We start from the raw sequence: 17,315 nt of genomic DNA, 5'->3' as shown, positions 1-17,315 counted from the left end.
CACTCACAGACAGGTCACGCTGGCTGGTTTCTTTAAAGGTCAACTCATCTACTTAAGAGGCACCAATTTACTTTAATGCACATTGTCCAAAAGAATAAGAAAAAAAATAGAAAAAGACATGACAAGAAAGAAAGGCATCACAGCATATCTGGATCTCAACTGTGCATTTGTACCATTCCAAAATGTGATTGCTCTTAGTTCTATGAGGAGGATTGAATAAATATCTGATATCAAACATATTAAAAGAAAAAAAGACTGATAACGATGCCAAGACCACAAGCTTGTAAAATAAACAATAACTTAACTGACAAGTGAAAACACACTAACATTGGGCAGGCTGCAGCCACCACATCATCAACAGTGCTTAAATGACTCTAACACACAAACTATGTGGCACATAGAAAAAGTCTTCCAGGCAGCTTACTGACGCCAAGGAAAGGGTAGAAAGCCTCTTGATAGACTCTTGTAGATGCCATTCACTATCACGCAATGCCTCTCAGTCATAAACACATGACAAATGCGGCCTTAATCATTTTTTACGAGCGGGGATGTGCAGGGGGCAGTGCATGGTTAGAGGGGAGAGGGGAGCGGTGAGCAGCAGGCGGCCCCCTCTGCACAGAGGAGAGGGTTGTGTGGTAAAGTCTCCTCTGGAACATCACTGGGCCAGAAAACCTTTGATCTCCACACCGCAATTACGCCAGCATCCAAATTAGCATGGAGTTGCCTCTGAAACAGACTTCAAACATGTACGCATTCTCATACACATACACATAGACTGTATAGGATTGGAGCCATGTGCTCCTCTCAACAGTAAATGATGTACTGTCTCCAGCAGAGAACCTGGGGATGAAAGGAGGCCTTGCTCCTCGTCTGATCCTTCCATTAATGATGCCTTACTAAAGCTAATACTGTGTATTCTTGTCCAAACAAGGGCAGCTTGGTATGTGGTTCCCACACTCCAAACAGGATAATCTTAGTTAACAATGGACTGTTTATAGAGGCTAAAAAAGTTTGATAAAACTGCTGTATTCTACCATGTGAGACAAAAAGCAAAGCATTACTGCAATAATCAATTGTGTGTACCTGCAATTAAGTGTCTGTAGTAATGAAATCAATTAACTTACATACATTCAACCCATAAAATTATGCTTGGTGGAGCATGCTGCTAAAATTAGTAACATTAACTTTAAGCCTGAGTGGCAGCAGGCACTGAACAAAACACAGAATATAAACGAGTACTTGAAAAAAAACTGCAAAATGGCCTGAATGGATGTCCTGAGAGACACGGATGAGATTGGCTTGTTTGCCTCATTCGAGGGTTCGCCCTCTTTTCCTCCACACATTAAAGCTGAGATTGCAGTTTGTCTTGCTGTTTGCTTTGAATAGTCCTTAACCGTATCATCATCTCAACTGTGCTGGTGGAAAAACACGGGAGCATGGCGACAGCCAAATGGCAGTCTGGCGTCTCCGCTTCAGACTAGCTGCCATTAGGGCTGAGAGCAGCATTTATTGTACAATTAGAGCCAGCTAGATCCACCTGTAATCATCTCCATACAGGTGTGAGCCCCTCTCTGGACAAGGGAAGTGACTCATCACTTGTCAAACATCAACACTTTGATGTCAGTATTGTTCATTGTGGCACCCTCAGGACACCTGAGCACTACTGTTTGGCTGTTTAAAACGCTGAAGATTTATTACGTTTCAAAAAGTTAAAAAAAAAGGCACACACACGCAAGATGAAAAAAAAAACTCTTCCTACTGATGACAGATGTTCCACATGCTATGAATCATTTGATTTATGAGTTCATTCCCCCTCCTTCTGTCTGACACTCATACTTTCATGTCAGGAACATTTTAACAAACAGTCATAGGTAAACAACTTCACTTGTAATACAACGCTGCAAAGCACTAAAAACAAATTTTGTACAAACTGACACCATAAGCCTAGAGGGCAATTGGAAAAGTGCCATGGCAATCCACAAGTTAGTGTTATTGACAAAATGGCTGTGGTGTGGAAAAGTAGCCCTTTCAGATATAATAGATGTCTAACAGCAACCTTCTAAATCTGCTCTCACTGTGGCCACATTGTGACAACATTACTTACAAAGTGTTTTTGACAGAGCTGAAAAAAACAACAAAGAAGTGTATTTATTGCATTTAAGGTCATCCTCAGTAAGTCCACATTATAAATAATCTTGCACCTACAAAGTAAAAAGTGCATATGCCCTTTTTCTTCAGTTGTTATTGTGATGTGTTGGAATTTTCTGACTGTAAAGTGACACTGGTAAAACTACTTGAATGTTCATGTTTGCTTTTAATCCTTTAATGCTTTCTATTTGATATGACAAATTTTGATGGAAAATGGGTACCATATATGTGTATGTCCTTGTATATGCTTAATGAAGTGCAGTCCGGTTGGGGTTTGCAGAGCTGGATGGTGTATTAGAGCTTACTTAGTGGCAGATCCTCTTGCTAAGATATGAGAGTTTCTGTCAGCAGGAGACCGCAGTCAGTGGATCAGCAAGGCCAAAACTCTCACACACACACACTTCTTACATACTAGCTAGCACACCCATACGCAGTCACATGCAGACTCGTTTTATTTTGAAATGCAGATTCAATCAAAGTTAGGAGAAATTAAAGTAACTCTGTGCATAAGTAGAAGGAAAGCTCTTTTTCTAAACTCTTAATAAGTGCAATGAGTTGGCTCCCACCTTTCTTCGAAGCACTTACCATTTGTTCTTTTTCCTGATGTAGTCTTTCTCAGAGAGGTTAACGAGGTAAATCATTGGTTTGGATGTCAAAAACAAGTATTTGTTCAACACTTCAATCTGTGACAAAGACAGAAAGGGCAAGTAATAAGAATCCAAACTTTCCAAAGTAGCCTTTGAAAACAGCATAGACAGAGTGAAGCCAAATCAAATTAGGGTCTGGTGTAAAGACGCTGTGGAGAGTGACTACAAAGCCTCTAAATTAAAATCAGCAAGGCTAGATGTCATTGGCTTGTAAACAAGTAATGTCAAAATACAACCCATAAAAGACTGCATAGTATTAACTTGTGATTTGCACAAATGGAAAATGAAATAAAAATAAAATAAATAAAAAATTGAGGAGGAGCAGCAGTTATACTTTTAGGTCAAATGAAAAGATTACCAAGACAAATCACATTAATAAGTTTGACAGTAACATAAAAAGGCTTACCTCCTTGTCGTTCCAATCGTGATAGTAGCGGACGTGCTTCTTTTTATCCATTACCCAGCTCTTGATTTTGCACATAACGTCCTGTTTGGGGTTTAAAGAGAATAAATAAGAAGCCATTAAAGGAGATGAAAAAGAATATAAACCCAGCAGGGTATGGGGTAATTATTTCCTAAATGCATGGCATCCTGATGCCAAAATGAACAATGGCTGTGCTCACATTTGAGCAGGAGTGGCCAGGCTTTGACAGGGATGGCATGCACAAGCCCCCCTTCCCTCCTTTAAATCATGACAAAATGCCTTCTGGGGTGTCTCGCTTAGAGTCGCAGTTTTGAACATCAATATTCCATTGGGACAGTTTAATGAAAAGAAAAAAGAGAGGAGACTGAATTGGCAATAACTGGAAACTAATTGGAACTTGGTTAGTTAGGTGTAAATTATTGGTCCTTCCTCAGGCACTTTGCAGAATGCAGTTATATCCTGAAAAAGCACTAGTGAGGTACAGAACTAATCATTCACTGTTTCTGGAGAAAATATTGAGCATTTGCAGCTATGTATGCCACATTCATTGCTGAGGTACTTGTGGGTTGAGACCACAGGCAAGACTGGGTCTTGACAGGATCTGGAAGCGGAAAAGGGTGGGAAAATGGGAGGGAGGTAGTTATAAAATTTGTAATAAAGAAATTGAGCCTATTATTGTTGATCCAGCCCCAAAGAAATTAGCGGAACACATTCTTTTTGTTCCTGTCAACTTGACCCTCCCCTCCCCCGTATAAAAACTCCCCCACCCCCTGCAACACTCCCCTACCTCCTTTTCCCTCCCCAAACCCTTGCAGCACTTCACAATCACACTCCCGTTTGAAAGAACTGAGGAAAAAAATCCTGCCAGAGCCTCAATTACACAATGGCAGAAAAAGCTCCACACACTGACCCCCAGCCAGCTGCATTCACTCTCTGCACATCTCTCTCCACAGGAATTCTAAAGGCCTTTTAGTCAGGCAGCCAGAGTGCAGCCAGCAGGAGAGAGCGCAGGAAGAGCTGCATACACTCCGCCCGCGCCGTCCCAAGTCTTCACAGAGAGATTAATCATCTGTGAAATGGAAACAGCAAACGGCCAGTGACACAGGCTGAACCCGCTCCAGGTCTCCCTCATCAGCTCGCAGCCGCCGTGCAGCGCTCCTCTAACAGGCAGGTGTTAATAAAAGGCATATAGGTCCCACAGGGGTCAAACACATATGCCTGCCACCATGAAGCACCGCTGGTGGGCCGCCTTCTTATTATTGTTTTGTAAGGATGGGGATTTTTGAGGATTCACACGGACAAAAGCAATGAAACATTGTTCTTGTAAACACAGCACTGGAAAAATTGATTTAAATCTTTATAACAATGCATACATATGAACCCTGCGCTGGAGCGTGCAAATAAATGTAGCTGAAGCTCACAATGGAATGAGTTTTTCACCCTGACAGCAAATTTGAACCATAATATACTATTTTATAATTCAAAATTTCTGATTTGGTTGTTTTTTTCTTGTTATCTTCAGCTGTGAGCTGCAGCAATATAAAAACTCAAACCAATAAAATGTTGCTATATATCCCCCAGCTTTCTGATAGAACCGCAGTCCATTCACTAACAAATATAATTTTCAGTTTACAATACTAATCATCCCCTGACTATGGGGCATGTGTTTTGTCTTTCCCCAACATACTTTCAGCAGGAAGTACATTAAAGAAAAAGAAGCAATATGACCTCAAAACACGTGATGTTTCATTTGTATCAAAAACAACAGAAAATCAACTATTCATATATTCATTATCCTTTTAAGGAGCACATGCACAACATATTACACTATACTGCATATACTGAAATACTAATATATACATAAATTCCTCAGAGTAATATGGTAAGGTAGTGTTTCTATATATATATATATGTATAGCAGTAATAATATACAGGACATTCCCTACACTGCCTACATTTCTCTGAAATAAGCTACTAAATGCAACCTAGATACCTGTGTGGGTTTGTCATATTTACTCCAGAATTTCACATAGTTTTAGTATTTTTTTTCTCATATAACAAATCTGTAATTTTATTTTACCTCCACTGACAGAATAAAAATGTGAAAAAATATGTTCAAAGTCTAATGTTTAGTCTAACTTTTAGGACATTATACTATTGTGTCCACCAACCAGCACTATAAGTGTGAATGTGTCATCTGTATTCATATCGGGTATTCTATGTAACAATAAGCAGATATGTAAATGGTAAAAATAATTCTTAAATTTTACTACAAGCAAGATTCAAGCAGTTGTTGCACATGGAATTTCAGGCCACTTAAAATTGGTAGCGCTTATAGGAAACTGAGTGCGACCAAGGAAATTACATCTGATTTCAAATGTCTTGAAAATTACTCAGCAAAGAGAAAAATCTGGGGAAGTAATTAAAATCTACTTATAATTTCTGTTCCTTTTATTTAATAGCATGCTGTGGCTCTACAGAAGGAAATACAAGCACTATTGTTTCTTTTAAATGTACATTTTTTAAACATAGTCTTGATGCACATGTTCAACCTATAGATGCTTATATAAATATGTATATGTGTCTGTGCACAGCTGAGCGTGTCATACGCCAGGCGCAGCCTGTAAGACAATCACACAATCCCTCCCATCTAAAAGCTTGCTGTAGCCTTTGATAAGCACCATTCTTTGCCTTCTAAATAGGTCTTCCATAGATTTCACTTGCCGACGTGTGCACAACCTTTGACAAGTAATGTATCATTTTTATTCATTGCCTAAAATTGTTAGCAATTATGTGCGTAAGCGGCCACCTGCCTAGCCTGAATGGCTCCTATCTGTGGGGCTACAGGGGTGTGGGGAAGTGCTGTTGGCTGTAAGGGAGGGGGGGGGGGGTTAGTCTGAGGGGAACCAACCAAACATGGGGCCTCTGCAGCAGGTGAAAAAGCCCTTCTCGTTAGTGTAATGAGTGGTCAGGGCCTTGGTGTGTCGGGGCCTGAAATTGGGCATGCCGCTTCAAGTGAAAGGCCAGATCCCCTCGCGTGCTAGCCCATCCTATCCTGCTCCGAAGCTGGAGGGGCATCATGAGACATTTACAACCAAATCGTTGCTAACGTTGGCTGCTCAGCCTCATTACCTTAACAATATGACCATCTGAATGAGTGTGCATCCACATACATTTTGATCTGACCTCCAGGATGTGGATTTTTTTTTTCTGATCTTACCCTGCATTTGGCCCTGCACCTCGCTGCATAAAACCAAGCAATCCTCTGTCAAGAATATTCTAAACATTTACGGTATTCATACCGAGGTATTGGCATATGTGTCACCAACTGTATGGCCTTATACATTTTCCTGAGCTGCTGTAGGTGTATAAGCATGAGCAAGAGCTGTGCAATGATTTGAGTATTACTTAAGATGAAAAGAGCGGTGTGGAAACACTTTCATTAGCCCAGTGCTGTGACCCAGGGTCAGCAGCTGAATAAGTAACTCTCTATTAATGATTTCTACAGCAGAAAACCCCTGACCCCTGATCACTTTCAATGCAAGAAAGGGAAAAAATGGGGCAGGGGGAGGGGTGAGACCTATTGGAGGGAGATAAAAAAAAAACATACTTTTTTTCTCGTTGGCCATGTGTGTGGGAGGGTTATTATTTGTGGCTTGTTGTGAGGGGGAGCAGAGGGCCTGCTGTAACATTGACTCACGTATTCTGGTTTGAGTTTCTTGTCACCGCCTCTAATGGCCATCTTCTCGAGCTTGTCAATAATAGGGCCGATCATCTCCTCATCCTTTAGCCTCAGCTCCTCATGGATGATTTCCATATCCCTCACTGGGTCCACTGTCCCCTCAACATGGATGATATCCTCATCCTCAAAAGCACCTGCAGCACAAACACAAAGAGAGAGCATCAGTACAGCATTTTTTTCAGCAACAACAACACAACCACCACCACCACGGCTTTACCTAAACATATATAGTACAAGCAACAGAATCAGCGCCACAGAATCAATGAAATTGACTTCTTGAGATTGAATGTGAAACAGTGATTAGATTTGGCCTAAAAAATCGCTAGCTCTTTGCAGAGAATAGGGGAAACCTTCACATCAAAGAGCACAGTGGGAGTACAAATACAATAAAATACTCAGGAATATATTTAATCTTTCCTTTCAGTGTGCAACTGTTAGAACTATAAGAAACCAGTTTACAGTATCAAAGTAAGTTCCACTATGTGTATATATATATATGTAAATATATATAGCTTTAAGTACATTAAAACAGACATAGACAACAGACAGTCTTTCCTTAATCATTTGCGTCTTGGCTGTGCTAGTGATTAGGTAATGAGGCTCTGAAGCAGGCCATTTAGCCAGCAGCAGCTCTTAGGACTCCTGATACTCCAGAGAGGGAGAGAGGGAGGGAAGGAGGGAGGGAGAGAAGGAGGGAGGGAGGGAGACATGGGTGTACATCTGTCACATGAGAGTGACAGACTTTAACATTACCAGCAGCAACTGTTGCGGACTGCAATATGTTGTTTAATTTACATAAATACAGTTGGTGCACAGTTTGTTTTATATAATGATCATTTATTTTGCAGTTCAAAAGGGGTTTAGAACACCTCAGTGGTGGAGGGAGAATTTGGATCCTTTATTTAAAGGGTAATTTCAGTATTTTTTTATCTGGACCATTTCCCCTTGTATTTGTGTCTAATTGCCTAATGTGAAAAAAAATCTTTAAAATTAGTTCAGTATTAAGCGAGAATGCTGAAACCAGCCACTGTGAACCGGGTTGTAATGTAATGCTATAGGGCAAATGCGCATGGTCAATTTACTGTACCGTCCACTAAAAGTGCTTGTTTTTTGCAGCTGACAGGCTTAGATTGTTAGAAGTGTCTGACTAGATTAGGGAAAGATGGTGAAGTCTCTTTCTGAAATTGAAGTGACTTTCTGGAAGACAGGATGGCGAATGGGGAAAGAGGAGTTGAGGAGTTTGTTGTTTTTAGTACAACAGAAAGCATTGTTTTGTGTTATCTAAAAGATTTTCAAGAAGTAGCATGGAATATAACAACTCAAGTACACTACTTGAGTTCCAGCACTGGAGAACATCCATGGTAGATTTATATAAATGCTGTATGGGATTTAAAATATGGCTCAACATGTTTGGTAACTCAGTCAGTGACTTGTAAGACATAATGGGAATGCCATCTCATTCAACAGGGAAGTGGATGTCAGGTGAATAATGACCTGTGTTAAACTATTGCTGTGTTGATGGACACTGTGTTTGGAATGTGCATGGTGGAGTCAATAAATGTTATCAACAATCCATATTCATGTGTTGACACCTGAACAGTGAAGGTCTGTTGACAGGTCAGGCCCTGCGAGATAATGTCACTGAAGTGTTTCACACTATTTATCACAAGGTTGTCACATCATCTCTCAACAAGTTCCAACAGTGATACATGTCAGAAATATTGATGATTCATAGCTGTGCTTAGTCATCATTGGCAACAACATACCTTAGATTAGGCACACATGCACAAAATATAATATTTTTCTAAGAGATTAAGGAGTGACACGCTCTTGTTTTTTTCTGTATTATTTATTATTATTATCATTATTTTTACAATTTAGCATCAGTCACATCTGAAACATTAAAGCTTAACAAAAATGACAGACAACCAAAAATCCTTATTACTCATGTGAGTCAACAGAAGCTGTAGACTTTTGTGCAAGCTGTCATCCTGTGCGTTGTCCTCATGGTAAAATGAACTTATCCAATTACTCTTTGCCTAATCAGGCTGTTTTGGTTCCTCTCCTCTTGCAGAGGTACTCCACAGTATAAACAGTTCACTTACGCCGCACAGAAAGGGGCTAATCAGTGGAATTATTGTTTTGCTGCTCCAATTTGCCAGCTCCCTGTTCAGCACTGATTGGAATGAAAATTTGCTATTGTGTCTGCATGAACTCAGAAAATATAATGCAATGTAATCATTTTGTTAGCTGAAAGAACATACATATATTATAAACAATTATGATGCACAGTTTTAACACACTGTTTCAAAATGGAAAATGCACACCAGTCTGTTGATGAATTTACATTTACATATTGTTGACAAACCAAGAGGTTTAAAACAGGTTCACATGGCTAATAAACCACTCATGATTGGTACAAATCACTGTTAATGAATGCATGAGAATGACTTTATGTCAGTCCATTTATTAAAATGTTTAAATGCCTAAAGCAAGCACAATCATTTCGTAACACATTTTTCAATTTCTTAAGTAATCGGCAGTTTCTAACTATTGTTATACATCCCTAATAAAACAATGATAAATCAAAATGTCCAAGTGGCTTTCAAAGAGCAGGAGCAGCTGATCACTCACTATTTAGTCATCAGCTGACACTCTGCTCTGACTGCCACATATTCCAAAGTAATTTGCTTTAATTAATTTCGCCTAATTTAACATTCACATCTACTTTACCAACGTCCCATTCAAGGCTTAGAGCTGGAGAACAAATGGACGAGGTGAAAGAGAGGAGAGAAATCTGAGAGGGCAATCTTCACAATTAGTCCTTTAACAAATGGGTCTGGGTAGCGCTCTGTGAAGACAGCTCTTATGAGTCTGTGGTGCCACACGCAATACAGTTAAAACAGACAAAAAAGAAGAAAGAGGTCAGAAAGGCCCAGTTTCAAGAGTCAGGTCTGTCTTACAATTTGAATTGTACTGCTTTATTTAAAATCATGATGTTTTGAAGACACTATTAACAGGTGCTCCTTTATTGACAGAACAAAAGGATTAGTCACTAGAGGGTGAGCGGTGTTCAATGGCATGATTACAGATCAGGCTAAATTCTACAAAATTATGGATTTAGAGCCTGAGCAGTACTGCAAGCTGGTGCAGCCGGAGAAGATATAACTCCATGAACTAACATTTACAACTGAAAAACATTTAGAAAAGAAAACATTTTAGTAACATATTTAAGAACATATTTTAATATACATATGTTTTAGCAATCTATTTCATTACTTTTTTCACGTGAATAGACAAGTCATCTGAGTCAAGTCAAGATCAATACTGATTGAGCTGCTTCCTCTGATGCTGCTACCTGGGAGCGTATGTGGTCAACATAATTCAGTTAAATTACAGTATTCATTGGCTTCTAACTTCCTGTGCATGTTTTCACATGCAAGATGGGTAAGAGCACATCTAAAGAACTTGCATTCCTTGCACTGCTTTTAAAATGTCCATGCAAACTCAGTGCCGCAATTCTACTGGTATTCAAAGTAGTAAAAAGCCATTTTATGAGTCTGTCAGGAAAAGCCCATTATAGATGTCTCCCTAGCATAGAAACACTGCCAATGCACACAAGGGTATTTATGTTCATTCAGGAAATATCTTCTTGACATTTAAGGATACATGAAATTGACAGCAATTTGAAGTACACTGCTTCTGTAACAGAGTTTGTGGCATATTCAGCCTTGTTTATTTGCCTATGTCAATTATGGCAAATATATATTAGCTCCTAAAAAGCAGTTTGACACCAGAAGATGGTGGGTTTGAGACCATCGGAGAAACATTCGTGTTATCTACATGATCCCATCTTTCAAAATAGATCACAGTGAAATCACAGGGCTTGATTTTATGAATATCTGTATCTCACAAGATATCTCCAATTCCTATGTAATCTAATGTCAACTGAAGTTTCTTGTACCAAACTGAGTATTTAAGGTGCATCTTTCAAAATGTTTGATATGACTGAAAACAAAATACATGAAAAGCCATACAGACAAGACTGAGCCTTGTGTAGTTAAAAGTAGATGTACTGGCCAGGCTCCAGCTCTCATAAACTCTGAGAAAAAGAAGAAAAAAAAAACAGTGTTAATTTTCCTTATTATTAGCTTAACCTCTGTGATTCCATTTATTTTATTAAACCACGGAGCATGAGTGCCTTGATTGAAAGGAGCCGCCATATGCACACTACTGTTGTCCCACATCATTCAGAGAACAAACCTTTTTAGATCCTTAACTACTATAGTGCTGCTGATTGCACAGGCACCAGCAATTTCCTAACCAACCGCCACCTGAACAATGATGTGTTCAGCTTTCAGGCCCTCCAGCCTTTCAAAAGGTGAATCATTTCACAGTTTGGAGCGAGATCTCCATAGCAACTCCTCTTTGAAGGGTTTAGAATCACCATCCAATAATTCTATGATCATCGGGCCTTGCCATTCCCAGTGGTTCTTTTCACAGCGGACAGGCAAGGGGGGCTTGAGGAGGAAGCAGGAAGATTCTACAGTCTATTTCAGGCAATTCATCTCGCAGCCCCATTAGAATTCAAAATATTGCGACCTTCAATCACCGGGCATGTTATCTGGAGCTGTGGCGATCTCCAGTCAAGATGGGTAGACATTTTGCTCTAATCATCCACGATGAGTGGAGGCTGACAAAAACTCTTTATTCTCACTGAAGCAAAATGCTCATTTAAATGCTGTGACAGCACCTTAATACAGCCCCAAAAAAACACAAAGGGAAGATGATCCTCACAGCTAAATTATCTAGATTTACAATTTACAACGACTAACATAAACAAAGAAACAACAAGGGAAGCTTATGTTAGTGACTGTTTTGCAATGCAACATTACCATTTTCCTCAAGACACAACAGTAAGGCAGGTGCTAGGACCCAACTGAGACTTGTGTACAACAGTGTATTTTTGTTTAAATGTGGAAGGTGGGTTCCTTGCTTCTTAAAAACCAGTTAACCTTGCTACAGCAGAGTGGACAATGGCCGAACGTTGAAAAAACAGACAAAGAAACAATATGATGAAATCAGACACTTAAATGCCACAGCATATAAAAGTGTGTAAAAGCACTACTGTTTGTCAGTCTTCCCGTGTGTGCATGGCACACCTGACGCCCATCAACCATCAAGCTCAGTATCTGAAATCCGACTCTCCACTCACTCAACGCCAGTTTGTTCTGCTTTCTATGTGGCAAGTTTCCAGGCCCTTATACTAAGGAGAATACCTGTGTCTCTGGCCAACTCTAGTACCTGCCTGACTTAAGCCGGCCCCTGCTGTTCCTTTGCCATAGCGTGCCACAATACTCACCAGCCAGCACCACTTCCCCCACTACCAGATGCCATTGGCTTCCACCAGGATAGCCACCTCACTTGTTCACCATTTAAAACTCCACTTGCAAGGACCAAGATCAGCTTAGGCCAAAAAAAACCAAAAAAACAAAAAACGCTCTACTCTAAATCCAGTGTGCCAGTGTTTAAATCTGCCTTGGGCCTTAATGCGCAAAACCAAATCATAACCATTTTCATTATTTGTTGGACATACAAGATCTTGTCACAATGATGAGGAGATTGAAAACATGTCATAGTCATACCTTTTGTAAATTGTGCATGGTTTCACCATTTGGTTTCTATTTTCTGGCTCTATCTTTATATATAAATTAAGCACTTAGAGGAGTTCCTTCTTTTAAACAATTTTTTATGTAAAATATTTTCAGCAAAATAAAAATAATATTTCTAATAGTAACTATTGGTTGTGTAAATTAATACATCAAAACAACTGATATAGCAGCTGAATTGCTGAAAGATTCACTCATTGCCTGATCTGTTTAGATAGTCACACACATGGAACTCACTGGGTTGGGTAAGGGCTTTTGGATGCTTGAGAATTAGTGTGTGGGTGAGTGATGAGGCAGAATTCCTGGAGACCAGCCATTACTGGCGTCAGTGAGGAGGTAGGTTTGCCATAAATTCTGTCTGAAAAGTCAATCCAGTTTGTTGCTAACGCCTGCAGCTAAACAAGCCGTTTGATTTGTTCACTATAAGCGATGAGTGGGCCGCCATCTGCATGATGCAATAACCAAACACAAATACTGTCCTACCAGATTCAGCAAAGTGAAGCTAACTTATTCATTCACTCTTTATCATCGGATTCAGATGTTCATCCGGGAATGATGATTCATTTGGAGGTCAATAAGAACATATTGTTAAAGCTGTGTGAATAGGACAGTTTCCGGAGAGGCACACATGTGGACCGACTTCATCACATTAGCCCCAACACCAAAAACCAATGTACAGTTCACAGCTTTGATATACAAACTAACACACATCAACTACTAAGATGCAGTTAACAATCGCTACTTATGTTTATTAACAGACATAATTGTTCACAGTATTAAAATAGGCCTATGTCTTTATAATTAATCGTACAATACAAAAATCTATATTTCCAGATGTCTGGCAACATTCTCAACCGTGGCATTTTATGAAGGGGTTTTCAAGGTATCTAAGACTGCAAAACAACTAAAGGACTACAGTAGTAACTCATTGGCTATTGGTCTGTTAAATGTTGTACAAGCTGCTGCTAGTAACAGTTATTTTCAGTAGGCAGTGGTGGGATGTAAATGTAAATAGACCTTTCTTTTAGCCTTTTTCTAATCTCAACAACTAATAAAAGCACTTTTACGTAGTACCGGAACCATTCACATATTAATACACAGAAGGTGCAGTACAAGGTGCCACCTGCTCATCAGATAAACTCACATTTACACACCAATGGCACAACATTGGGGTTAGTGTCTTGTCCAAGGACACTTAAACATGGCACCGCAGGGCCAGGGTCAACCCGTCAACTTTTCGATTGGCAGGCAACCGATCTACCATTAAGCCACAGGCATCCCCATGTAACTAAGTACTTTTACTCAAGTACTGTACTTAAGTACAAATTTGACGTACTTGTACTTTGAGTCTTTTCATGCCACTTTTTACTTCACTACATTTTAGAGAGAAATATACTCTTTACTCCACTACATTAAGTTTTATTTAAGTTTAGTTACTTTAAAAATAAAGACTTTTGCACACAAAACACATGTTATTCATAAAATATGATGTGTTATTATAAATGAAACTACCCAACAACATAACGTCCTATAAGTACAGCTGTAATGATCAGAGATTAAAACACATAACCGTTAGGATCGGCTCTAGTTTCTAAAATGTGAGGATGTACTTTTACTATTAATATTTTAAATACATTTTCATGATGATACTTTTACTCAGTAACATTTTGCATTCTTATGATTATGATGGCAGTCAATGCACAACATACAGTAAGACAAATAATGTAAAGGTTAAGACCTGAAACTTAATTTCTTTTTCAATTAATTGCAGATTTCCGAGGTAATCAATTAACTGTTCAATAAAACATCTAGAAACTAAAAAAAATTCATGCAGCCCAAAGTGACGTCTTGTTTAGTCCAACAAAATTCCAAGATAAAAGCAAATCCTTACATTTTAAAAGCTGGAACCATCAAGTGTATTTTTTGCTAAATGCCTTGAACAATGAATTAGTTGCTGAATAATTATCAATTGATTAATACACCAACTGTTTCAGCTCTGTAAAGAATACTGAAAAGTAACAATCATACTGCTCTATAGCTAAGCTCTCCTGTGACTGAGGTTTTGTTTCACTAAAAAACTCTACCATTGTTTTATAAAATGGGAGAACTTTGTGTCTGCTTCAGGCAGTAGCAGAGGAGAGGGAAGAGGCTTAACTTAACCTGGAGTACAGGTGCTGAAAGCATGAATATCCCAACGAGAGAAAAGTCTATGCCAAAAATAACAGCTACTTTCCAGTCGGCTGCCCAAAACCACAGCCAGTCCCTAAAGATAAATGTGCTATACCACAGTACCTTAAGGCTAGATTCTTACTGAGTGTCGTGCAACCGTAAATAAGTCTTCATTAGAAATGAACCACAGCATTCCGGCAGCAATGAGGGGGGCACTGTGTGAGCATTCAAATATCTAATTGCTGGAAACCAAACATCTGGGAATAAGGCCATGTGAGCTGGCAAAGTAGCTAGCGGGGAACAGAAGAGCAGATGAAGTAGAACATGTCTGTGTCTTGTCTCAGACAGTGAGGATCCAGTTGTGTTCCAGTCACTGCAGAAGCACTGGGAACACTTAACCCGCAAACCATTTTGTTACGTGACAAGGCAACACCAGCAATTCAACAGAATCAGCTTTCAGGATGTCATCATGCACCTTAATAGTAGTTGGAAGGTATTGTTGAAAGCAAATCCACTGTTTACACACGCTTTCAAAGTCATTAATGTTTAAAAATATTCATATTGTGCACACCACTGGTGGAATTTTGAGACATAATTTGGAAATTTCAGTTAGACTAATCTAGAAAAAAAAACGTTCTTATAAAAAGATCTAAAGACACTTGCTCTACGTTTTTGTAAAAACTGTTGTTCACTATAACTCAATTTTCACAACTTTTAAACAAATGAATGCAAACCCGATATAGGGAATAAATGCTTGTGTCCTCAGTTGGCTCTAACAATCACTGTGTCATGTTACTAACGCTGAGCAACTCTCATACCAATCCAGACACAAAAAGTTATTCCCCACAACCATATAATCAAGCTATATAAAAGTAGTGGCTTCAACACTGCAGTCTGCCTGACACTAGCTAGATTTAATTATAAAACAAAACCAGCTATGTTTAATGGGTAAGTTGTGAAACATACCACATTGTGTCCAAGGACTTCACTAGATTGGAAACAATGGCATGCCAAAGCTGATAGCTGTAAACACTCCACGCCCACACAGAAGCTTTCGATCTCCCTATTTATGATAGTTTAGGACGTTGGTTTTCTTTGTGTGAGTAGAAACAAAAGAGTTGGTTATAGGGGAGAAGCCGGCATATACATTCGGCCCATATCAAATGTTAACTGAAGGTGTTTTAACAATGTACAAAATGATATTAAAAATACATATATAACTAAAATACCAATATTTTCTGAAATGGACTCCCTATTCAAGCTTGGACCATTCCTGTGCCACACATGTTGTAAGGCCTATGAAGATAACTGCTTTGTTTCACTTTTTCATGTGCATTTATTTTCTCCTTTGTCTTGTCTAGGGAAAATTTACATGAATGTATGCTCTTATTCTTTCAATTGATGAAATACTTGCATTTATTATGAATCAGTGTTTTTGATGCATGTCTGTAAAATTATTGATGCATACATACATGTAGTGTTTTTACATTGACATTATTTCCTGTATTGTGCTACCTGGCAAATGCAACTTTTCAAACATCTGGAAGGCTTTTAGGAAATTCTCCTTCACATTCCATTACAAATGAAATATTGTTTTGATAAAAAAAAAAGTATGTGTAAATAAAACATTGTATATATTTTACATACCACAAACACATTGATGTTTTGATCATGTTTTAAGGGTTTTGACAATCCAAAGAATGTAGACTACCATCAACCTCATCCTTTACCTAAAGTCATTAAAAACTAAACCGACAGACCCGTATACCGTATTACATGTCTTGTCCACTCTGTAAATCAGTATTAAGTCTTGCAATGGGTGGTCTTTCAGTTCCACTTCTCACTAACTACAGACTCAAAGGCTATTTGAAAACTGTACTGGACAAAAATAATATACTTGTCAGTGATACATAGAGACAGCTTACAAAGAACATAGCAAAATGGCCTTAATCTTAACCCTTTCTGTCCAGCCTGCCAACACTGACTCTCTAATCAGAGCTCCTTTCACACAGTGGGAAAGTCAATAACAGCATTCAATCAGTAAACAAATTCAGCTATTTTTAAAAGGGCCTCTGCATTCATTTCAGATGCTGATATTTGATTTATTCTAGCGTGTAACGCTTTGTATTAGACAAAAGACTATGTCAGAGACAGAGGAAGTTGAGGAAGACCTGGAAAGTAATTTGAAAATTGCCTGACTAAGGGACAGACAGGGATTAAAATAATGAGATCATCCCATCTGGACATCTACAAAGTCACAGAAGGCAGTATTTTATACATTGTGGTAGAAAGATTTGTGTGTTCCTATAAAACTGAAGGCTGTGTTGTCTGGAACTTGATTTTTCTGGTAGGGCTTCCCATGGCAAAGTTGTCTTCAGTGAGGGGCCAGACTAAGAATGGCCTCATGAGTCATTGAGGGAGAGGCGGAGCTACCTTGGCCGGAAGAAAACCCGGGGCCCCCATCTGGAGCCAGGCCCAGATGGAGGGCCCGTCACCAAGCGCTTGGTGGCCGGGTT

General features: G+C 39.1%; 1 protein-coding gene across 2 annotated transcripts in view; it reads right to left on the bottom strand.

Annotated features, from left to right (window-relative positions):
* Window positions 1-17,315, bottom strand: part of LOC117952635 (obg-like ATPase 1) — a 44,344-nt gene that overhangs the window by 14,058 nt on the left and 12,971 nt on the right. For both annotated transcript variants that reach the window (XM_034885086.1, XM_034885085.1), the window contains 3 exons: window positions 6,920-7,095; window positions 3,202-3,282; window positions 2,734-2,831 (listed from right to left, as the gene is read on the bottom strand). In XM_034885086.1, the coding sequence (XP_034740977.1) occupies window positions 2,734-2,831; window positions 3,202-3,282; window positions 6,920-7,095 (355 nt within the window). The remainder of the gene's footprint in view (window positions 1-2,733; window positions 2,832-3,201; window positions 3,283-6,919; window positions 7,096-17,315) is intronic.

The sequence above is a fragment of the Etheostoma cragini genome, chromosome 11 (assembly GCF_013103735.1).
Source record: "Etheostoma cragini isolate CJK2018 chromosome 11, CSU_Ecrag_1.0, whole genome shotgun sequence".
Lineage (NCBI taxonomy): Eukaryota > Metazoa > Chordata > Actinopteri > Perciformes > Percidae > Etheostoma > Etheostoma cragini.
Note: the sequence above shows the minus strand (reverse complement) of the source record. Positions and strands in the feature narration are given on the sequence as shown.